The sequence below is a fragment of the Lolium rigidum genome, chromosome 3 (assembly GCF_022539505.1).
Source record: "Lolium rigidum isolate FL_2022 chromosome 3, APGP_CSIRO_Lrig_0.1, whole genome shotgun sequence".
NCBI classification, from domain to species: Eukaryota; Viridiplantae; Streptophyta; class Magnoliopsida; order Poales; family Poaceae; genus Lolium; species Lolium rigidum.
In genome coordinates this window covers 291,270,619-291,289,881 of record NC_061510.1, presented here as the reverse complement: position 1 = coordinate 291,289,881, position 19,263 = coordinate 291,270,619, and the positions used below count along the sequence as shown (strand labels likewise).

The 19,263-nt window shown below is 45.1% G+C and overlaps 1 protein-coding gene across 1 annotated transcript; it reads right to left on the bottom strand.

Annotated features, from left to right (window-relative positions):
• Positions 1 to 9,034: 9,034 nt before the first annotated feature.
• Positions 9,035 to 13,820, bottom strand: LOC124699661 (putative F-box/FBD/LRR-repeat protein At2g05300). Its single transcript, XM_047231925.1, has 5 exons — positions 13,638 to 13,820; positions 12,626 to 13,544; positions 10,319 to 10,480; positions 10,033 to 10,228; positions 9,035 to 9,450 (listed from the first exon to the last, which is right to left on the bottom strand). Exons 2-5 carry the CDS (start codon positions 13,514 to 13,516, stop codon positions 9,422 to 9,424), a joined length of 1,278 nt encoding a protein of 425 aa, XP_047087881.1. The 5' UTR covers positions 13,517 to 13,544; positions 13,638 to 13,820; the 3' UTR covers positions 9,035 to 9,421.
• Between the last annotated feature and the right edge of the window lie 5,443 nt (positions 13,821 to 19,263).

Here is a 19,263-nt window from a genome sequence, read left to right as displayed (position 1 = left end):
TTGGGAGTCAGATGATGAAGTTGAATCCCATAAATGAATAGCAATCCACGAAGGAACTCATGAATGGGGGTGGAAAGGCCGCTGATGAGGTGGTCGATGAATGTTACCCGGTATCCGATGCGAGGAGTAGGGAAGCTTTCATCCCCAGGAAAGATCAGCGCCCCTTCTTTCTTCATTAGCCCAAGCTTCTTGAGGGCGCTCACGTCTTGGTTTGAGATCTTGGATCTCTCCCATCCAGAGATCTCCGCCTCCTCTGTCAACATGGTGGTTCCTGGAGCGGTGTGCCTGAGGAGCTTGGTGCGCGGTGGCATTCAAATAGGTGGTGGAGGAGAATGGAGATGAGAAGAAGCACAACGAGCTTGGGGGACGGCAATGGAGCTTTTGCAGAGAGGGGGAAAAGTTGAACAGCGCAGCGAAGGGAAATATTGAGGAAGAGGAAGATTATTTATACCAAGAAAGCGATCCGTCGCACCGTTGGATAAAAAGGAAATGAATTCAATGCCTGACACATGTTATTGAGGGTATAATCGTATATTTACTGTGAAGTTACTGGACAGGCGTGCTGGAAAAAGCGGAGGACGTGTGTCCCCCACTTGCATAACGTGTCCAACGACGCAGAGTTTTGGGCCCATATGTCAGCGAAGTGACAGGATTCACGCCTTCCCAATACAGAGTTCGTGGCTATCGTCAGTATTGACGTAATCATTGGAAAATCTCGAATAAGTATTTCAAAATAGCGGTAGAAGAACTGTTGAAGATTCAAATAGGAGAAACTTTGAGAGCCTTTGATAAAATACTTATATTTGTTCAAACGCTCGGGGGCTACTCTTACCCGAAGTTTTTTCTTCTGATAAGAGGATGGCATAAAGGAAAAAAATAAATGGTGGTTCGGAGAGGTTACAAAATTGAGCCTACAACCAAGAATAAAATACTTGACTGTAGCCTCGGGGGCTACTCCCATCGGGAGCGCTGGTCGCGCACCCGATAAAGATGGAAAAAGTAGGAGAATTGAGAATATAGCGACAGGATGATAAAAGGGTGAGCCTACAAACAAGTACAAGCACTTGGCTGTAGCCTCGGGGGCTACTCCCATCGGGAACACTGGTCGCGTACCCGATGAAACTGAAGGAGTCAAAGTGAATATATTTCGAGTTATGATATAACTCTTCATATACTCCCATCGGGAGGTCAAGATAAAAAAAATCATCATATGACTCGAATAAATGTGCTATTCCAGCAGCTGAAAAAGGCACTCGACAATATATTCTCAGAGCGCCTCAATCGCGGTTAAATCTCTGAATGTCGTAATACTTTACGAAGGTAAGACCCCGGGATCCGTCCTGCGTGGCGTGGTATCGCACACGAATGCGCTCTGCTACTTTTTTTCGTATCAACAGATGCGAAGAAAAATCCTAACGGACGTGTTAGGTACCCGATAAAATACGACTGGAGTTCGGCATATGGTAAGACCTTAAGCGGCACATGTTGAATTACGCCAGTATACCGAGATCATGTCCAGGGACGTGATCTTGAAGTAGGTTTTTGCTGGATTGCCACGAGAGCAGTTAACTGGTACCTGATCCGTAAGATGAACCAGCCCCATCTACCATTATCCATGTACAATACATGATTATTTTATTATGAAAATTACTTAGTGACTCGAAGAAATCATGTGTTAATTGTAATGATGGAGATTTTACTTGATTCTTCAATTCAAGTAAAATCTCGGGGGCTACTGACATAGGCATCCCCAATGGGCCTGCCGAAGAAGGTACCCGGGGTTTACTGAAGGCCCATGACTCGAAGAATATGAAGCCCAGAAGCCCAATTAAGTGTCGGTTTGGAAAGATAGAGTTGTATTAGGAATAAGGACTTGTAACTATTACGGGATGAACTCAAAGTGTATCCCGATGTTTGTAACTTGTACATCACGAAACCCTCGGCTCCGCCTCCTATATAAAGGGGAGTCGAGGGAGAAAGACAGGATCGATTCATTGTCAACGTAACCCTAGTTTTCTAGCAGTCGAGTACTTTTCCGGCTGAAACCCTCAAGATTTACTTGCCCTCTACTTTTCACGAAACCCTAGTATATAACTTGTAGGCATTGACAAGTCGATACCTTGTCACTCGGGAAGGCGAAATGAAGCCCACAATTTTGTTATAGGGCATGTGTTGGTGCTGTCTTTTTTCTTCCTCCGTTTCCTATACGTTCGTGTTTTGCATCATGTGTCAGAGATGCTCTCACCTTGCAAAAGAGTCTTGGATTAAAAAAATACAGTATACATTACTTTCAAACTGGTTGTCAGGTCCGATTCTATCATGTGTCAGAGATGCTCTCACCTTGCAAAAGAGTCTTGGATTGAAAAATACAGTATACATTACTTTCAAACTGGTTGTGAGCTCCTATTCTTGTTTCTTTCCTAGGTCTCTCTCGAAACCTCTGTTTTTGGTCTCCTCCACAGCCTCCCCGGGCATGACCGGAGCATCTCCCGCCGCCATTGTCGTCCATCGAGGGCGAAGGGATGGTGCCAAATTTAGGTTTATTGTACAATTTTATAATTTTCAACTCTTTATTGTACAATTTTAGACCATCTCAAAACAAGACCATACCTAAATTCCCTTAAGTTTCATGCCTAAATTTTTTCATAAAAAAGAGTATGATACAATATAGAGATTAACCCTGAAGGCATGAACTACCCCTTATAATTTTCTTCTAAAATTTATAATATAGGCTTGTCTTCCAATATATATCGCTGACGAAAGATATTTAAGGAAGATAGGTCCTTGATGTTGCACAGGGCCACTAGGAAAGCTTATGGAGGTCTCAAGGAATGGGTAGAATTCTAGTTCTTCCGTTTTTGTTGTTCTGTTTTGCTTCAGGGCTAATCTCTCTATATTGTATCATACTCATTTTATGAAATTTATAAAAATAGCAGTTGGGAAACCTACTGTACAACCTCAATTTTTTTTTATAGAAAACTCACTATATTGTATCATGAACAAGCCCTGAAGAGCTTTTTTTTTAAGTTGTACACTAGGTTTCCCAACTGCTATTTTTATAATTTTTTCATAAAAAAGAGTATGATACAATATAGAGAGATTAGCCCTGAAGCAAAACAGAACAACAAAAACAGAAGAACTAGAATTCTACCTGTAGAACGATAAAGAGAGGAGAGATTGGCGGAATATGTTGGATGTATTATTGAGCCTCATAGGCGAGTATATATAGCCGTACAGGGATCATCTTGGAGTGCAAGATAAGACACGAGATCTATCTCTATCCTAGATTACCTAAACCGTACGTATACTCTAACATTCCCCCGCAGTCGTAGCGGGTGCATCGTGAACAATATGAATGACGTGGACGGTCAGACTGGAGATAAACCGAAGTGGACCCCAGAAGGATGACACTCCCCCGCAGTCGTAGCGGGAACATCGTGGACGGTGTCGCGTCGCGGATGCTTGGACTGTAGAAGAAGCCGAGGTGCTCATGCGAGGTGATAGCCCTTTGTGCCGATGTCGAGGTAGCCAAGAGCGTGGGTGCTGCAGCCTTGTTCCGGGTGGCCGCGCGAGGGGATGCCGTGGTCGATGTCGTGGTCGGGTGCCGGTGTCGAGGTAGCCGCACATGAAGCCGCAAGCGCATAGTGCGCGAGGAGAGTGACGGAGACACGTCGAGGCAATCGTCGAAGAGGGTGTCGATGCCGAAGTCGATGCAGTCGGAGCCATCGAGGACGAGGTGCTGCCCTAGTTTTGCCAGAACTGGGTGCACGTCGGAGACGAAGGCATACTCCGGTTTTCCCAGAACCGAGTACGCAAGACGAAGCCGATGAGGACGAGGCGCCGATCCGAGCTTGCCAGGCCCGGTGACGCGCCGGGGACGAAGGCACATACCGGTGTTGCCAATACCGGGCGTGCGAGGGCAGGGACCATCATGGGCCGTGCGCCAGTGTCAGGGGGACCAGTAGAGGAGGCCTCCAGAGCGGTGGCGAGACGCAGAGCGGCCAAGAGGGAGAGGTGCCGATGCAGTCCGCGGTTGTCGGAGTAGATGAAGTAGTCAAGGACGAGACAATGACTATGGCGACGAGGTCGTGGTGGACGGAGATGTACAAGGCGGCGAAATCAGTGGCGGCCAGGAGTGGCCATGCTAGATGCCTAGACTGTAGAGGTGGTCGGCGAGGCATGCAGGTTACCTGTGGAGCTGCGGCGGTGGTACTCGAAGTAGGTGAGGAAGAACCCGACGGCATGACGTAGACCTTGCGCTGACGGTGGCGCAGCGCGCTAAGGGAGGCGCCGCGAGGGTTGCATGGGATGCCGGTGCGCGGGGAAGGCGAAGTAGACTGCGTGCGGCGACGTCTCGGCCCGAGGGACCGGCGTAGCTCCAGGGCGCGAGTCGGTGCAGCGGCGGGAGACCACCAGCGACGTACACGCCTCGGAAGGCACGTCGGAGGCCGGTAGCGTGGACCAAAGGCGGCGGTGCTGCGGCCCGAAGGGGCAACGCAGCGGCAGCCTGATGCTCAATCGGAGGTAGGCGCGTGCTCGGGGACGTGCTTGGCGGAGACGTGCGCGGGGTCTGTTGATCAACCGACGGCAGCGCTACATGTGCCATGGCGTGGACGACGTGCCGTAGATCGGAGCCGTTGGCGATGTTGTCGGTGATGTCCCGGGCAATGACGGCGAAGACGGACCAGCGATGGAGACCACGCGGGCGAGACAGCCTGCTGCATCGCACGTAAGCGTCCCGTGTGTGACGCGTGCGGCCGCGCCACGCGGTTGATGAATATGGCCGGTGCAGTCGACACCGAGGTTGTAGTAGAGGCGCAGGTGGACGACTGCGATGGGCACTCAATCCTCTGTGATCGGTAAAACCAAAAAAGAAAACGCCGGTCGAGCGACCAGTGGATAAAAAAGAAAACCAATCTGAAGATCGGAAAAAAAAGACGCGAGGGCAGCCGATCAACCGATCGGCGAAAGAACCCTCATACGTGTTACGCAGCCCCCGAAGTTGGTCATGGAGATCGACCTCCCCGAGGGCGGTACGGAAGCTTGTGTGGAGGCTAGGTCAAGGAGCGTGCCGCTCTGATACCATGTAGAACGATAGAGAGAGGAGAGATTGGCGGAATATGTTGAATGTGTTATTGAGCTTGATGGACGAGTATATATAGGCGTACAGGGATCATCTTGGAGTACAAAACAAGATACGGTCTATCCTAGATTACATAAACCGTACGTATACTCTAACACTACCCATGGCTTGAGACCTCCATAAGCTTACCTAGTGGCCTTGTGCAACAACAAGGACATACCTTCCTTAAATTTCTTTCGACAGCGATATAGATTGGAAGACAAGCCTTTACCTTGTTGGAGATATGCCCTAGAGGCAATAATAAAATAGTTATTGTTATATCTTAGTGTTCATGATAAATGTTTGCATACCATGCTATAATTGTATTAACTGAAACATTGATACATGTGTGTTATGTAAACAACAAGGAGTCCCTAGTAAGCCTCTTGTATAACTAGCTTGTTGATTAATAGATGATCATAGTTTCGTGATCATGAACATTGGATGTTATTAATAACAAGGTTATGTCATTAGATGAATGATATAATGGACACACCCAAATAAGCGTAGCATAAAGATCACGTCATTAAGTTCAATTTGCTATAAGCTTTCGATACATAGTTACCTAGTCCTTCGACCATGAGATCATGTAAATCACTTATACCGGAAGGGTACTTTGATTACATCAAACGCCACTGCGTAAATGGGTGGTTATAAAGATGGGATTAAGTATTCGGAAAGTGTGAGTTGAGGCATATGGATCAAGAGTGGGATTTGTCCATCCCGATGACGGATAGATATACTCTGGGCCCTCTCGGTGGAATGTCGTCTGATTAGCTTGCAAGCATGTGACTAGGTCACAAGAGATGACATGCCAAGGTACGAGTAAAGAGTACTTGTCGGTGACGAGGTTGAACAAGGTATGGAGATACCGATGATCGAACCTCGGACAAGTAGAGTATCGCGTGACAAAGGGAATCGGTATCGTATGTAAATGGTTCAATCGATCACTAAGTCATCTTTGAATATGTGGGAGCTATTATGGATCTCAAGGTCCCGCTATTAGTTATTGATCAGAGAGGAGTCTCGATCATGTCCGCATAGTTCTCGAACCGTAGGGTGACACACTTAAGGTTTGATGTCGTTTTAAGTAGATATGAAATATGGAATGGAGTTCGAATGTTTGTTCGGAGTCTCGGATGGGATCCAGGATATCACGAGGATGTCCGGAATGGTCCGGAGAATAAGATTCATATATAGGAAGTCACTTTCCAAGTTTGGAAATAATCCGGTGCATTTATGGAAGGCGCTAGAATGTTCTAGAACTTTCCGGAAGAAATCACCATGAAAGGTGGAGTCCCGATTGGACTCCACCAACCCAAACCAGCCAACCAAGTGGGAGGGTGGACTCCATGGTGGACTCCACCTCCTTGGCCGGCCAAGAAAAGGGGGAAAGGGAGAAGTCCCTGTCCCGCTAGGTTTCGTCCATATGAAGTTTTGAATTGGGGTGTTATTCGAACTTTTGGGCAAAGCCTTAGGGCTTCCACCTATATAATGAGGAGGATAGGGAGGGGGCAGACTAGACCTGGCCGCACCACCAAAGGGGCCCTCTGGCCGGCGCCCCTAGCCACCCCCTCTCTCCCAAACCCTAGCCTCTCTCCTCCTCCATCTTCTTCCACAGCGCTTAGGCGAAGCCCTGCCGGAGATCTCCACCACCACCGACACCACACCGTCATGCTGTCGGAATTCTGAGGAGGATCTACTACTTCCGCTGCCCGCTGGGACGGGGAGAAGGACGTCGTCATCGACACCGAACGTGTGACCGAGTACGGAGGTGCTGCCCGACTGTAGCACCGTCAAGATCTTCTACACGCTTTCGAAAGCGGCAAGTGATCGACTACAGCAACAACGAGATCTAATCTCGTAGGCTTTGAAAATCTTCGAGAGTTAGTCTCATGATCTTCTCGGTGCTACCATCTTCTAAATTGGATCTTGGCTTGTTATTCGTTCTTGCGGTAGGAAATTTTTTGTTTTCTATGCTACGAATCCTATCAGAAATCAATCCTGGTAATCCCACCATATCAACATAATGATCTCCAGACAGAACGGCTTCGCAATTGCCTGCTTAAGACTGACAATGAAGCCTTTAGCTAGAATAAACCCCGAGAGCGGAGATATTGCCAACACAGAACTGCGAATGGGCATTCCCAGCTGTTGTTTAGCTCTTCTACTCTTTGGTTTCGAAAGCCAGAGCTTTCAGCATTTATACCGCTCAAATCTGCTTCGTCTAGTTAAGATCATAAAAAGGCATTTCTCACGGTCTGATTTTTTTATAAAGGGAATATATTAATATCAAGAAGATACCAATTACACCCAGCCTCTGCAACAACGCACCACCCTAATGGCACTACAGATGCACACAGCCAAAAAAAGAAAAGAAAACTAAGAAACAAAAATCCCGCTACAGTATCTCGGGCCTAACAACAGCAATACATCCACCGCCAAGACAACACCTGAATTACAGACTCTCCAAAAAACGACGCCTCCAAGAAGGGAACAGTGCTCAAACACCGTCGTCGTCCGATCAAAGATCTTAGGTTTTCACCCTGAAGATAGTCCCCGCTCTCAAAACAATACCTCCACCGAGACCATTGCCAGACACAACCAGTTAAGGCCAGACCTTAGGTTTTCACCCTGAAAGGTAGAACTATGCACTTCACCTGTGTTGTCACCCCCACTTTCATACCGCTGCTGTGAAGCCCGGAACACCAAGCAAATCTCTCAACATCGCGGAGACTTGAACCTCCCTTAGCTAGTCCTCCTCTCCGGCCTTCATGAAATTCTCTTCTTCCGACTTTCATCATGGATCCATAGTCACTTGATGTCAACACAAAAAAGAGCTTCGCGCCGCTCCCTCCAGAACCAATCGGTCGGAATAAAAGCATGGGTGCGCACGACCGAATACCTCTGATCCAGCAAACTCCAGGCAAAGCACTGTTACATTCGCCGGCGGAGCCTTCCGGAACTCAACCCACCGGCTAGATCACGAGTCCAGGCCTCCGGTAGGTCCTCCTCTTCACGCAAGAGAGGCCCTAGGACCGCCGCCTTTATACAGGTCGGAACCCCACGTCGGCGACCATCCCGGGCTGGCCAATCCAACCCTCCACCGGCGACAACATCGCCGGCTTCCATGCCCCTCCATCTCGCCACCGGATCGCGGTGATAGATCAAAAGATCCACCACCACCAACCACAGGCTGACCCTCTCCGGCGTAGAAGAGAGCCACCTCCTCCATCGAACCCAAGGCTGCTGCCCCAGGCGCCCTCGTGACGCGGAAGAAGTCCGAAATCGCCTCCACGCACCGACGAGAGGCGGGGGGGAGCATGGCGCAGACCGAGGGCCTGGCCGCCGCCCACCACCAGCCTCTGCCGATGTGCTGCGGTTGGAAGCCTACGGGAGGGGAGGGGGGCCGCAGCGCAAGAGCCACCGCCGCCCATCACCATCCGCGCCGGCCGCCGCCGCGTGCGTCGAGGAGGGGAGAGCCCATCCGCCGTCCCCCACGTCGGCGAGGAAAGGCCCCCGCCCCGCCACGCCCCGAGGGACTTTGCCCCGGCGGCGCTACCGGCAGCGGCGGTTAGGGTTCGGGAGGGGTTTGGGAGAGGAGGGGGTTCGGGCTTCTTGCATGGATATAGATGTTGTAAACGCCCTCTCACGTTCTGATAACCTACTAACAATGTCCACGTGCATTTGCAGTAAGCTGTACAACTCCATCCCATTGTAGATAAATGTTGCTTTTGACATGGGCATAGTTCCCACGACATGAAGCATAAACAAATTTTGGTCATTTTCAAATCCCTGCTGTTTCTACAAATGGCGAACTGCACAGGCTATATGGTATAACCAACAATTAGCCAATCATGAAAATTGCTCACGTAGACCAAATTGTCTGGAGAGAAGAACACCTCGGAAGACTGTTCAAAGCACGATTCAGCAATTTAGCATCAGGAAATGTCCAGCATCTCGAGTAGTAAGCTCCATTAACTTATTAAATGGAACTAACATAAATAAGGTCACAATACATAAGATACTACAGGTCTCAGTTATATTCTGCCACGTTACCACTTAACCAAGCTCGAAACTGTTCTGCTGAGTTGTACTGAACATTAAACAGCCAAATTTTCCAGCGATGACCAAACAATACGAAACCGAGATATTAAACATAGCGATAAATGTCAACTACGCCATCATTAGAGGCACTTTAGACAGACACAGAAGTTTACGATGGCAACGTGAACCAGACAATTCATCCCCACCAGTGGTTGAAGGAGTCGCATCTGGTGTTGCATTGGATGGAAGCAACTACCACAGAAGCTTCTCAATGGTGAAGCCTGCACAAGCATGAAATGGCATAGTAATTTTGGTTCTGAGATCCTCATTGATATAGACAGGAATTTCTTGGTGGGCAATTTGAGGTAGAGGACGAATTTATTTACATGCAACTTGACCAGAATACTTACCAACAAGGAGTAAAGAAAAACTTTTGACTAACTATCAGAGTATGTAGCCTCTGAAGGGCAACACTAAGGTATTGCCATTTCTCTAATAGACTAAGAGTAGTCAACCAAACTATTTTAAAAAATTGATAAGAGGTAATAAGATCAAAACCAAATGATTTGGCATTGATAAAGTGATAATTCGAACTTTATAGCCACCATAACTGTATATAAATAAACTTTGGTGAAAGCATAACAGCCACGGTATACTCCACCAGCTTGCAACAAGTTATATAATAATATAATGGATAATGAGGCTTTCATATGGATGCGCAAGTAAAGGGTATGACACATACTAGGTGGTATGTACTTACAACAGATATCCTAGAACAAAAAGGTTAGAAAATGGTTCATTATTTGAATTAGAACAAGTAGAGCTGAAGGACCAAGCATGACTAATGACAATAGTTAACTTACGTTTTAAACCTGACTGTTTGGTCTTGATGCTAATATTCTCAGGATGTACGCCACACGTCCTCAAGATATTCCAAATTTGGCGAACCATCTCATCGAGCTCCAGACATTCAATTTTAGCTACCCTAAGATGCGCACACACAAATGATTGTTCTATTGGATCATGGTTTCCTTCCATCCTTATTGCGCTAACAGTGTCCTGTAAGATACAAAACATCTTAGTAAAATTGATAGAACATCATTATACCTTCAACAATACAGCTGTATTATATATATCCAGAACATGTACCCTATCGTTAAAAAGCTGAAGAGTGAGCTTCTCAAGCATCGGTGAGCATCGGAGAATACAAACTAGTGAATGTAGGTCATTAACTGCACACCACTCATTGAGTAAGAGAGTCTTCAACCTGCCAAACATGGAGCTCCATTCCACATCCCTTCTGAAGATATACTGAAGAAATTACATAAGAATTAGGAAAACTCTCAAGCTCTAAATTTTCAGGTTATCAGATGAAACAATGGAGGAAAGTAGGACTTTTGGGTAGACTAGCATGTTTAATGCCAGTTTCTAGAAGTGTACATTGCGTTACAAATATAAATATTCTATGTAGGAAAAACCACGTATAAAATTTAAATGCATACATCATGAATTATTAGTTTTTCCTCGTAAAACACTTGTGTGGGAAAGTAATCACGGTGCACTAAACAAGGTTAATTCAGGAACCAAAAGCTGTGAATAAAGAGGTAGAGAGAAAGGGAAGATGCTGCCTCGACATCTGTTTGTCCGCGGTAAGGGTAATGTGCCCTAAACCATAAGTTGGAGTATGTCCTCTCGGACAACCGACGGTTCTTCGATTCCTTGGCCCTCTGTTGGTTCTGCTACCCGGACCCCAGCCGGGGCTTTAATCATTCCCAGTGATTCGGTGCAGACGCTGTACTTAAGGCTAGAGGGTAAATCAGATAGTAAGGACAGTCAGTAGCTTCCTTCTCCACAAGTTCCCTTTTAACAAGAATTTGAGAAACTTCCATAGTAGGGGCTAATTCAGAATCAATTATACCATAAGTGCGCAATTAAGAGGCAATACTAAGAATCCGACTTAAAACTGTGAGAAGTTGATGAGGGATTTATGGACGTGTATAAAAGGATCATTCAACATAGCTCTCTTTTATATTGGTATAAATATTTAATAATTTAGTAACTGTGATTAGGAGATTTTTTTGAAATTAACCCCCTAAACATTAACATATTTTTCAAACAAGCTCGTTGTTGTGAATTTGTTGGTTTAATCTTATTGATTTGATTATTGTGTAATATATATCCATCGGGCTAGTCTCAACGGAATCATGTTTAAGCGCTATCCATGTCGGACAGCCAACCAAGAAACTGTAGAAACTAGTGTTTCCCTTTGCCATACCTCATGTCTCCTGATCCTCAGCAACCAGGGGCGGACCGTCTTGGGGACCATCCCAGGCCACGGCCCGGTCTTTCCTAGATAAAATTGTGTTTTCACTAGGCTATTCAGCCCATATGTTTGGCTCACTTGACAAAAATTGATTCGTTGGCCCGTCCTACATCTATGAGCTTGTAAAACTGGCCCTACCTAGTTTTGTCATCATGGTCATTGAGTACATGGGTTGACAAGAAAACATTCTGCACCAACTAAGAGGTGACAATAAGAATAAGGGGAGGTAACATGTTACACGAAGACCCACTAGCGTAATAGCGTTAACACATGGCCTGGGGCTGGATGCAGTAACTAGGTGACCACACCGAGGCACACGACCACATGTCCTGCCACCAACTCATGAAGCCACGGGAACTCAAGGATGAATCTATAAAATCTGTCGCGATGTTAAGGGAGAAACTCAAGCAATTCAACAAAATATTTTAGTTAGCAAATGGTAGCATGGATGTATTTCTCTGATGGCTTCTTTTAGTTTTGTGTGGAACTGGAACATCTTGCTTTCCACTAACCTGAGGAAGCACCAGAGGCTAGCTGGGGCCTGGGACGACATGGACTCGGCAACCCCAGCCAGAGGCGATACATGTTTCGAGCAAGAGCTGGCAGGAAGGTGGAGTTAGATTTAAGGTCAGATGTTTCACCGGAGGGTGGAGGCCAAGGTCCGAGGGGGTTCAGAGGAAACACATTATTCGTTGGCTGCTGCGACTGCCCCGCCGGATAGAGCCTCAGAGGAATAACAAGATGGAGGGTTGGGGATGCAATCCTGACCCTCTGGTCTCAATGAAACGATGTAGAAAAATCTGACTACTAGCCAACTAAGCTTCTCTTCATCTAACATTCTACATATTGGCCGTTGGTCTTAGTACTCAAGAAGTAAAAAATGAAATGTGCATGGTTAATTTCCAAGCTACAATTCAAAAAGAATCCGTAGAGTACACAAGTGTTAAGCTGTGGTAACTAATGAAATAACATGTGAAAGTATGTGTTTACTGGCTCATAATGGATAGAAGTACAACAAGAGGCACACTGGATAATAAGCCTATGAAGATGCACAAGAGGCGCACTGGATAAGCCTATAACTATGCAAGTAAAAGCAGCATTGAGTTAAGACGGGATAGTAAGTGCAACAGTACCGTATATGTTGAAGCGATCAACTCCAAACTGATAGCCTTGGACAAACCATTGAGAAGCACACTCTGATAACTGCCCAAACCACCACAACCATCACAGCCGTGTTGACCACAGTAGTTGTCAGAGTCACCATCGCATACGTCCAGACACCTCTCGAGCCTAATGAATGCTGTTTCTAGCAATGGCATGCATTCAAGAAAAGGAGTCCATGCGTCACAGTCATCTAGCAGGAGAAAAACAAGGCCTGGGACTGAAATCCGAGTGCGGGGTTGATTAGGGAAGGAACAATCCGCAATAGACAAACGCTTGAGTGATTTGGATGAAAGCTTGCGCATGTAAATGTCACAGTAATGCATCTCCAGGCTCTCTAGTACCGGACAGCTCGCGAAATCCATAGAGGATTTCAAGATAACATTCTGAAGATGTAAGGCCATCAGGTGCCCGGAGATGAAAGGCACATTGAGTAGCAAGCGTCCCTCGCCACAGTAGTCAGTGACATGGAGCACCTTAACCTGGCAGGCTAGAGCATACTGGATCCACAGCTGGATCGCCTGGATGTATGGGCATGACTGACGATCACCAGTACCGTAGAGTTGGATCTCACAGTTGACAAGAGGTGAGCGGTCCCGTAGGACGATCAGATGGCTAGCGAACTTGTCGAAATGCTCCGCGCTCCTGAACCTTGAGCCACTGCCACTGCCATTGACGAGACCATGTACGAGGCGCAGGCTGGGAGTGTACCTCCAGAGGTTCTGCCAACGGCGGGCGAGCACGCATGTCCGCACAGTCTCATCCGACGGCAACAAGGACAGCGTGTGCAGCAGGAGCGCGTCGGGGAGGGCGCTGATCCGGTCCTCGCCGCTCATCGCAGCATTCATAAGCCTCTCAGACATTCCGTCAAAGAGGCGGGCGGCGCCGGACCTGCAAGGCACGAGATGAGCAATGAAGACTCCGCTACGCCAGCCAAGTACAGAAGAAATGAATCGACGGAAGGATCTAGCCAAGATGTTTTACCTCGCTTCAGCTTGGATCCGGATCCGGGAGCTGCAGCCCCCGCCGCCGCAGGGAACGAAAGACGACGGAGGGGCTCCTGCTACTGCTAGAAACGTGCAAGGCACGGTGACTGCACCTTGATCACTGCTCACCTAGCATTTTGCAGCTCGAGGAGCAAGAAGCTTTGGAGGAGATGGATCTTGGTAGAGGGAGGCGAGCAAAGATGAAACGGAAAAATCCTCTCCCAGCATTTATCACAACTAAGGCTGGCAATCGGGTCGGGTTTGACCGGGTCGACCTCTCTCAGACCCATGCCCATTTAACAAATGGGCGAGGTTCGTGCCCACGACCCTGCCCATGGGTCTAAGCGCATACCCATGCCCACACCCATCGGGTCACCCGACCCAATCGGGCACCCATCGGGTCTGTAGACAACCCATCAAATAGCACCATCTTAGCTTTGCAAATCCATCGGGTCGTTTACAAAACATTTTCCATTACAATACATGCGCGCTGGAGACACTCCGTTCAGGCAACCAAAAACATATCACACTCAAGTCCCGGGTACTTGGTTTTGCGATTCCTTACATAGGCAACTATCCCTACATTTATTTTTCTCTTGGTGGGGTGGTACTACCTGGAAGACTACAGATCCAAATCACTTCAGGAGCTAGTGAGGCATTGTGCCAGTGAAAGGCGTGGAAGCCATGTCGTATTTTACATGGGCCGGTAGGAACTAAGAACTAGCTTTGGCACAAAATAAACTTAAAACATGTTTAGGTCTAGTGTCTTGCTACCTAGCAACCAAGTGTTTCCTTTTGTGTCTGGTATCAAGTGTATTTACATCAAATAAAAGACTAATTGTTATATAGAATATATATTTATTTAATTATGAATACTAATCGGGCGACCCATCGGGTTACCCACGGGCACAACCTTATGCCCATACCCTACCCATAACTAATCGGGTTACCCATGGGCATGACCAATGGGTGAAATAGTCGACCCATTGGTGCCCATGGGCGCCCAGACCCATGGGCAAGATTGCCGGCCTGAATCACAACGCAGGACGCAGCTGCTTCCTGCCAGCCATCAACTCGCCCTGGGCGCCTCGGGCCATGAGAAAGCGATACAGCAGAGGAGACAAGACGAGACGATGCAATTGCAAGGGGATCACAGTTCAACTTATCAAACGTATAAAAAACATCGGCTGTCCTTGCATTACTCGTGTCAGGGCATGTGTTAGTCTTCTCTTAGACACGTCAGATTTTTGCTTAGTTAGAGAGGAGAAAATAAAAAAAAAATATCTTCCCTTAGCTAAGACTAGTCATAGTGAGGAGTAACCTAAACTAGTAACATGTTACTAGTCCAGGTAATTATCTTCATAGTGGGTAGTAACTTATATGTGGTGTCATGCATTGTATTATTTATTATGTTGTAGACTCATCTTGCCTTGAGGTGTGTGATGTTATGGTAACATAGCTAGTTACCACATCACTCTCTTTCTTCATTTATTAGTCACCAAAATGCTTGAGATGTGTGATGTTAATAGCTATGTTACTCCCACTATGAGCAGTCATTTTGGTGACATGGCATGCTAATAAATGAAGAAAGAGAGTGATGTGGTAACTAGTCATGTTAGAGCAAGTTTAATAGTATAGGCAACTGGCTATAAGCCATGTGTCATGTCATCTGTAGCTAACATAGAGGCAACATGTATAATAGTGAGCTATAAACATATACTATTTTATAAATGTATGGCCCACATTTCACTCTCACAAAGTGACTAAGAGCACGTGCTAGAGCTGGCTCTTGCATAAGAGCTCACTCTTTTTCTCTCTCCTCCTCTCTCTCTCCTCCAACTAAGCATGAATATATAATTTTAATTCTTATAGCCAGCTGACTAGGACTTATTATACTCTTTTACCATAACATCACACACCTCAAATCAAGATGAGTCTACAACATAATAAATAATACAATGCATAACACCACATATAAGTTACTACCCACTATGAAGATAATAACCTAGACTAGTATATCTTTCCTTAGAAACAAATTTTCTACCAAATTTTAATTATTTATATTAATTGCTAGAGATGGATGTAAGAGATAATACATTGTATGACTTATATCTAATATCTTCTCTAGTGATGTGGCGGGGTAAGGGAAGGCATGCCTTTTCTGAAGAGAAACAGAGATAGAAAGTGAAATGTGTGTTCTTTATTGATGTACTGTTCACCTATATATAGGCTGTGAACAGGCGCCTTTACAGTCGGTTACAACACTTGTGTCTTTTCGGAGAGACACAATGACGGTTCAATACATGCAGCGTTTGGACAACGCTATATTCTAACTGCTAGGTAGTTTCCCTAATGGATATGCTAACTGCCTAGTTAGCCTAGATTTAAAGCTAATATATTCTTAACACTCCCCCTTGGACAAACGATGTCTTTGAAATCTTCAATGTCCGAAATTCTCCATAAGGTCTCTTGAAAACTTGATCTCGATGGACCTTGATCTTAAAACTTGATCTTGTAAAATATATGTTCTCCAAAATCCTGTGGAAAAAATATAAAGATAATATAGGAATCCGATATACCGTTGGTATAATAATTGTATCATTTAAACCTCTATGAGAAATCCGTTGGAGAACTCATAAGGAAATAGTACATTATATTATTATCGGATGATAAATACTAAGTTCAGTTTTGGGAAATTTCTCCCCCTGAACTTTGCAAATTTCTAAGTCGTCTCATACCAATGCCATGAATGCATTTTTGAAATGCGATTCGTTGGTAAAGACTTAGTGAATAAATCTGCAAGATTATCACAAGATTTTGTTTGCAAAATATTAATTTCTCCATTTTTCTGTAGTTCATGAGGAAAAAACAGTTTTGGAGCAATATGTTTTGTGATATTACTTTTAATATATCCCATATGCATTTGAGCAACACATGCGGCATTATCTTCATAGATAATAGTTGGTGATTCTAATGAACCTATGCCGCATGAGGTCTGGATATGGTTAATCACTCTGCAAGCCATACACACTCACGTGAAGCTTCATATAATGCAATTATTTCGAGTGGTTAGTGGAAGTTGCTACTAAAGTCTGTTTAGTTGACTTCCATGAGATAGCAATTCCACCGTATAAAAATACAAATCCAGTTTGTGATCTAGCATTATGGGGATCGTGAAAGATAGCCGAGCATCAAGTATAGCTAGATCAAAGTCATATCTTGATTCTTCTTATAGAATAAACCAAGATCTTTGGTACCTTGTAAATACCCGAAGATATTTTTCACTCCGAGCCCAATGGCGTTTTGTTGGAGCTGCACTATGTCTAGCCAGTAAATTTACTGCGAAGGCAATATCTGGCCTAGTACAATTAGCAAGGTACATTAGTGCTCCTATCGCACTAAGGTATGGAAACTCAGGTCCCAATACTTCTTTGTTATCATCCTTAGGTCTAAAAGGATCCTTTTCCATATCAAGGGATCTAACGACCATGGGTGTTTTGGATGGATATGATTTATCCATATTGAATTTTTCCAAAACTTTTTGGATATATGCGGGCTGATAAACGAGTATTCCTGAGGGAAGATGCTCAAGTTGTAAACCTAAGCAGAATTTGGTTTTTCCCAAATCCTTCATCTCAAACTCCGTCATTAAATGATTGCGTGCTACAGATATATCTGCGCGTTACCAATGATGTTGAGGTCATCAACATAAGCCGAGATGATGCAAAATCCTTTTGAGGATTTCTTAATGAAAACGCATGGGCAATCATCATTATTTGAGTATCCTTTCCGAAGAAGGAACTCACTAAGCCGGTTATACCACATTTTACCCGATCGCTTTAAGCCATAGAGTGACTTTTGTAATTTTACACAATACATGTTGCGATTTATATTTGGATTAGGGATTTTAAGTCCATCGGGGACTTTCATATAAATATCCGCATCGAGTGACCCATATAGATATGCGGTCACTACATCCATTAACTCGCATTGATAAATTCATTTGTACCGCCAATGATATTAAATATCGAAACGTAATTCCACTCATTACAGGAGAATATGTATCGTCGTAGTCGATACCGGGTCTCTGCGTAAACCCTTGTGCTACTAGTCTCGCTTTATATCTCACCACCTCATTATTTTCGTTCCTTTTCGAACGAAAACCCATTTAGCTCCCACAGGGAAGACTTTTTGAGGAGTAGGTATTACTTTAGAGAATACCTCTCTTTTATTAAGCGAGCGCAATTCCGCCTCAATTGCCTCCTTCCAATTAGGCCAATCCGAGCGCTTCGAGCACTCTTTCATAGATTTTGGCTCTGGATCCAGTTGAAGGGTTTTAGCAATTTTAGAGGAGAAATATGTGTCGACAATTGTAGTCTTTCTATTATATGATTCTCCCGAATCGATATAGTTTATGGAAATTTCATTAGTTTCTTCGAGCACCGTGTGATTTCCCATAACAACGGAGTCTGGTTGTTTCGATGTCCCAGCAATAGAATTTGTGTGCACATTTATGCTAGGTTCTTGATGTTGAACATCATCTTGGTGTCTATCAACTTCAGGTTGATTTGCATTTACCGTCATAGATTTTCTTTGTTTCCGCGGTGGCTTTGGAGAAGCCTTTTCCCTTGAGACCAGATTTCTCCCCTTTTATTTGCAATTGGGAGTTGAGTAGTTTTATTTGGTACCTCTACTCGTTCCGGTGCATTGACTGCAGGGATATATGATTTAGTGACACCTTTGTGATCGGTAAATGCGTCGGCAAGTTATTTGCAAAGTGTTGCAAATCTATTATTCTCTCGAACTTCAGATTCAGATTCTTTAGTACGTGGATCTAAGGATTGGATGCCTGTTACATTCCAATCTATTTCCCGGCATTCTTTGTGGTTTGTTTCTTCCCCTAATGCCGGGAAATGATCCTCATCAAAAATTGAATCAGCGTACGGGCTGTAAACAGGTCCCCTGTTAGGGGTTCTAAATATTTTATAATTGACGGAGATTTATATCCCACATAGATTCCAATTTTTCTATGGGGGCCCATGGAGGTACGCTGCGGTGGTGATATCGGTACGTATACAGCGCAACCGAATTTTCGCAGGTGGGAAATACTTGGCTGATTGCCTCGTACTATTTGAAATGGGGAAGTTTCATGATATGCAGTTGGTCTGATTTGCATCAGATCTGCGGCGTGTAAAACCGCATGTCCCCAACAAGAGGTTGGTAAATTGCAATTCTGTAATAATGGTCTAGCAATTAATTTTACTCTTTTGATTAAAGATTCAGCCAATCCATTTTGAGTATGAACATAAGGTACAGAATGTTCTAGATGAATGCCTAAGGCCATACAATAATCATTGAATGCGCGTGAACTGAATTCAGCCGCATTGTCCATTCTTATTGTTTTAATCCTGTGTTCAGGATGATTTGCTCTTAATTTGATAATTTGAGCTATTAATTTGGCGAAGGCATGATTACGTGTTGATAATAAACACACATGTGACCATCTAGTAGATGCATCAATTAGCACCATAAAGTACCTAAATGGTCCAGATAAAGGTTGTATTGGACCACATATATCTCCTTGAATTCTTTCAAGAAAGTTAAGCGACTCATTTTTAACTTTG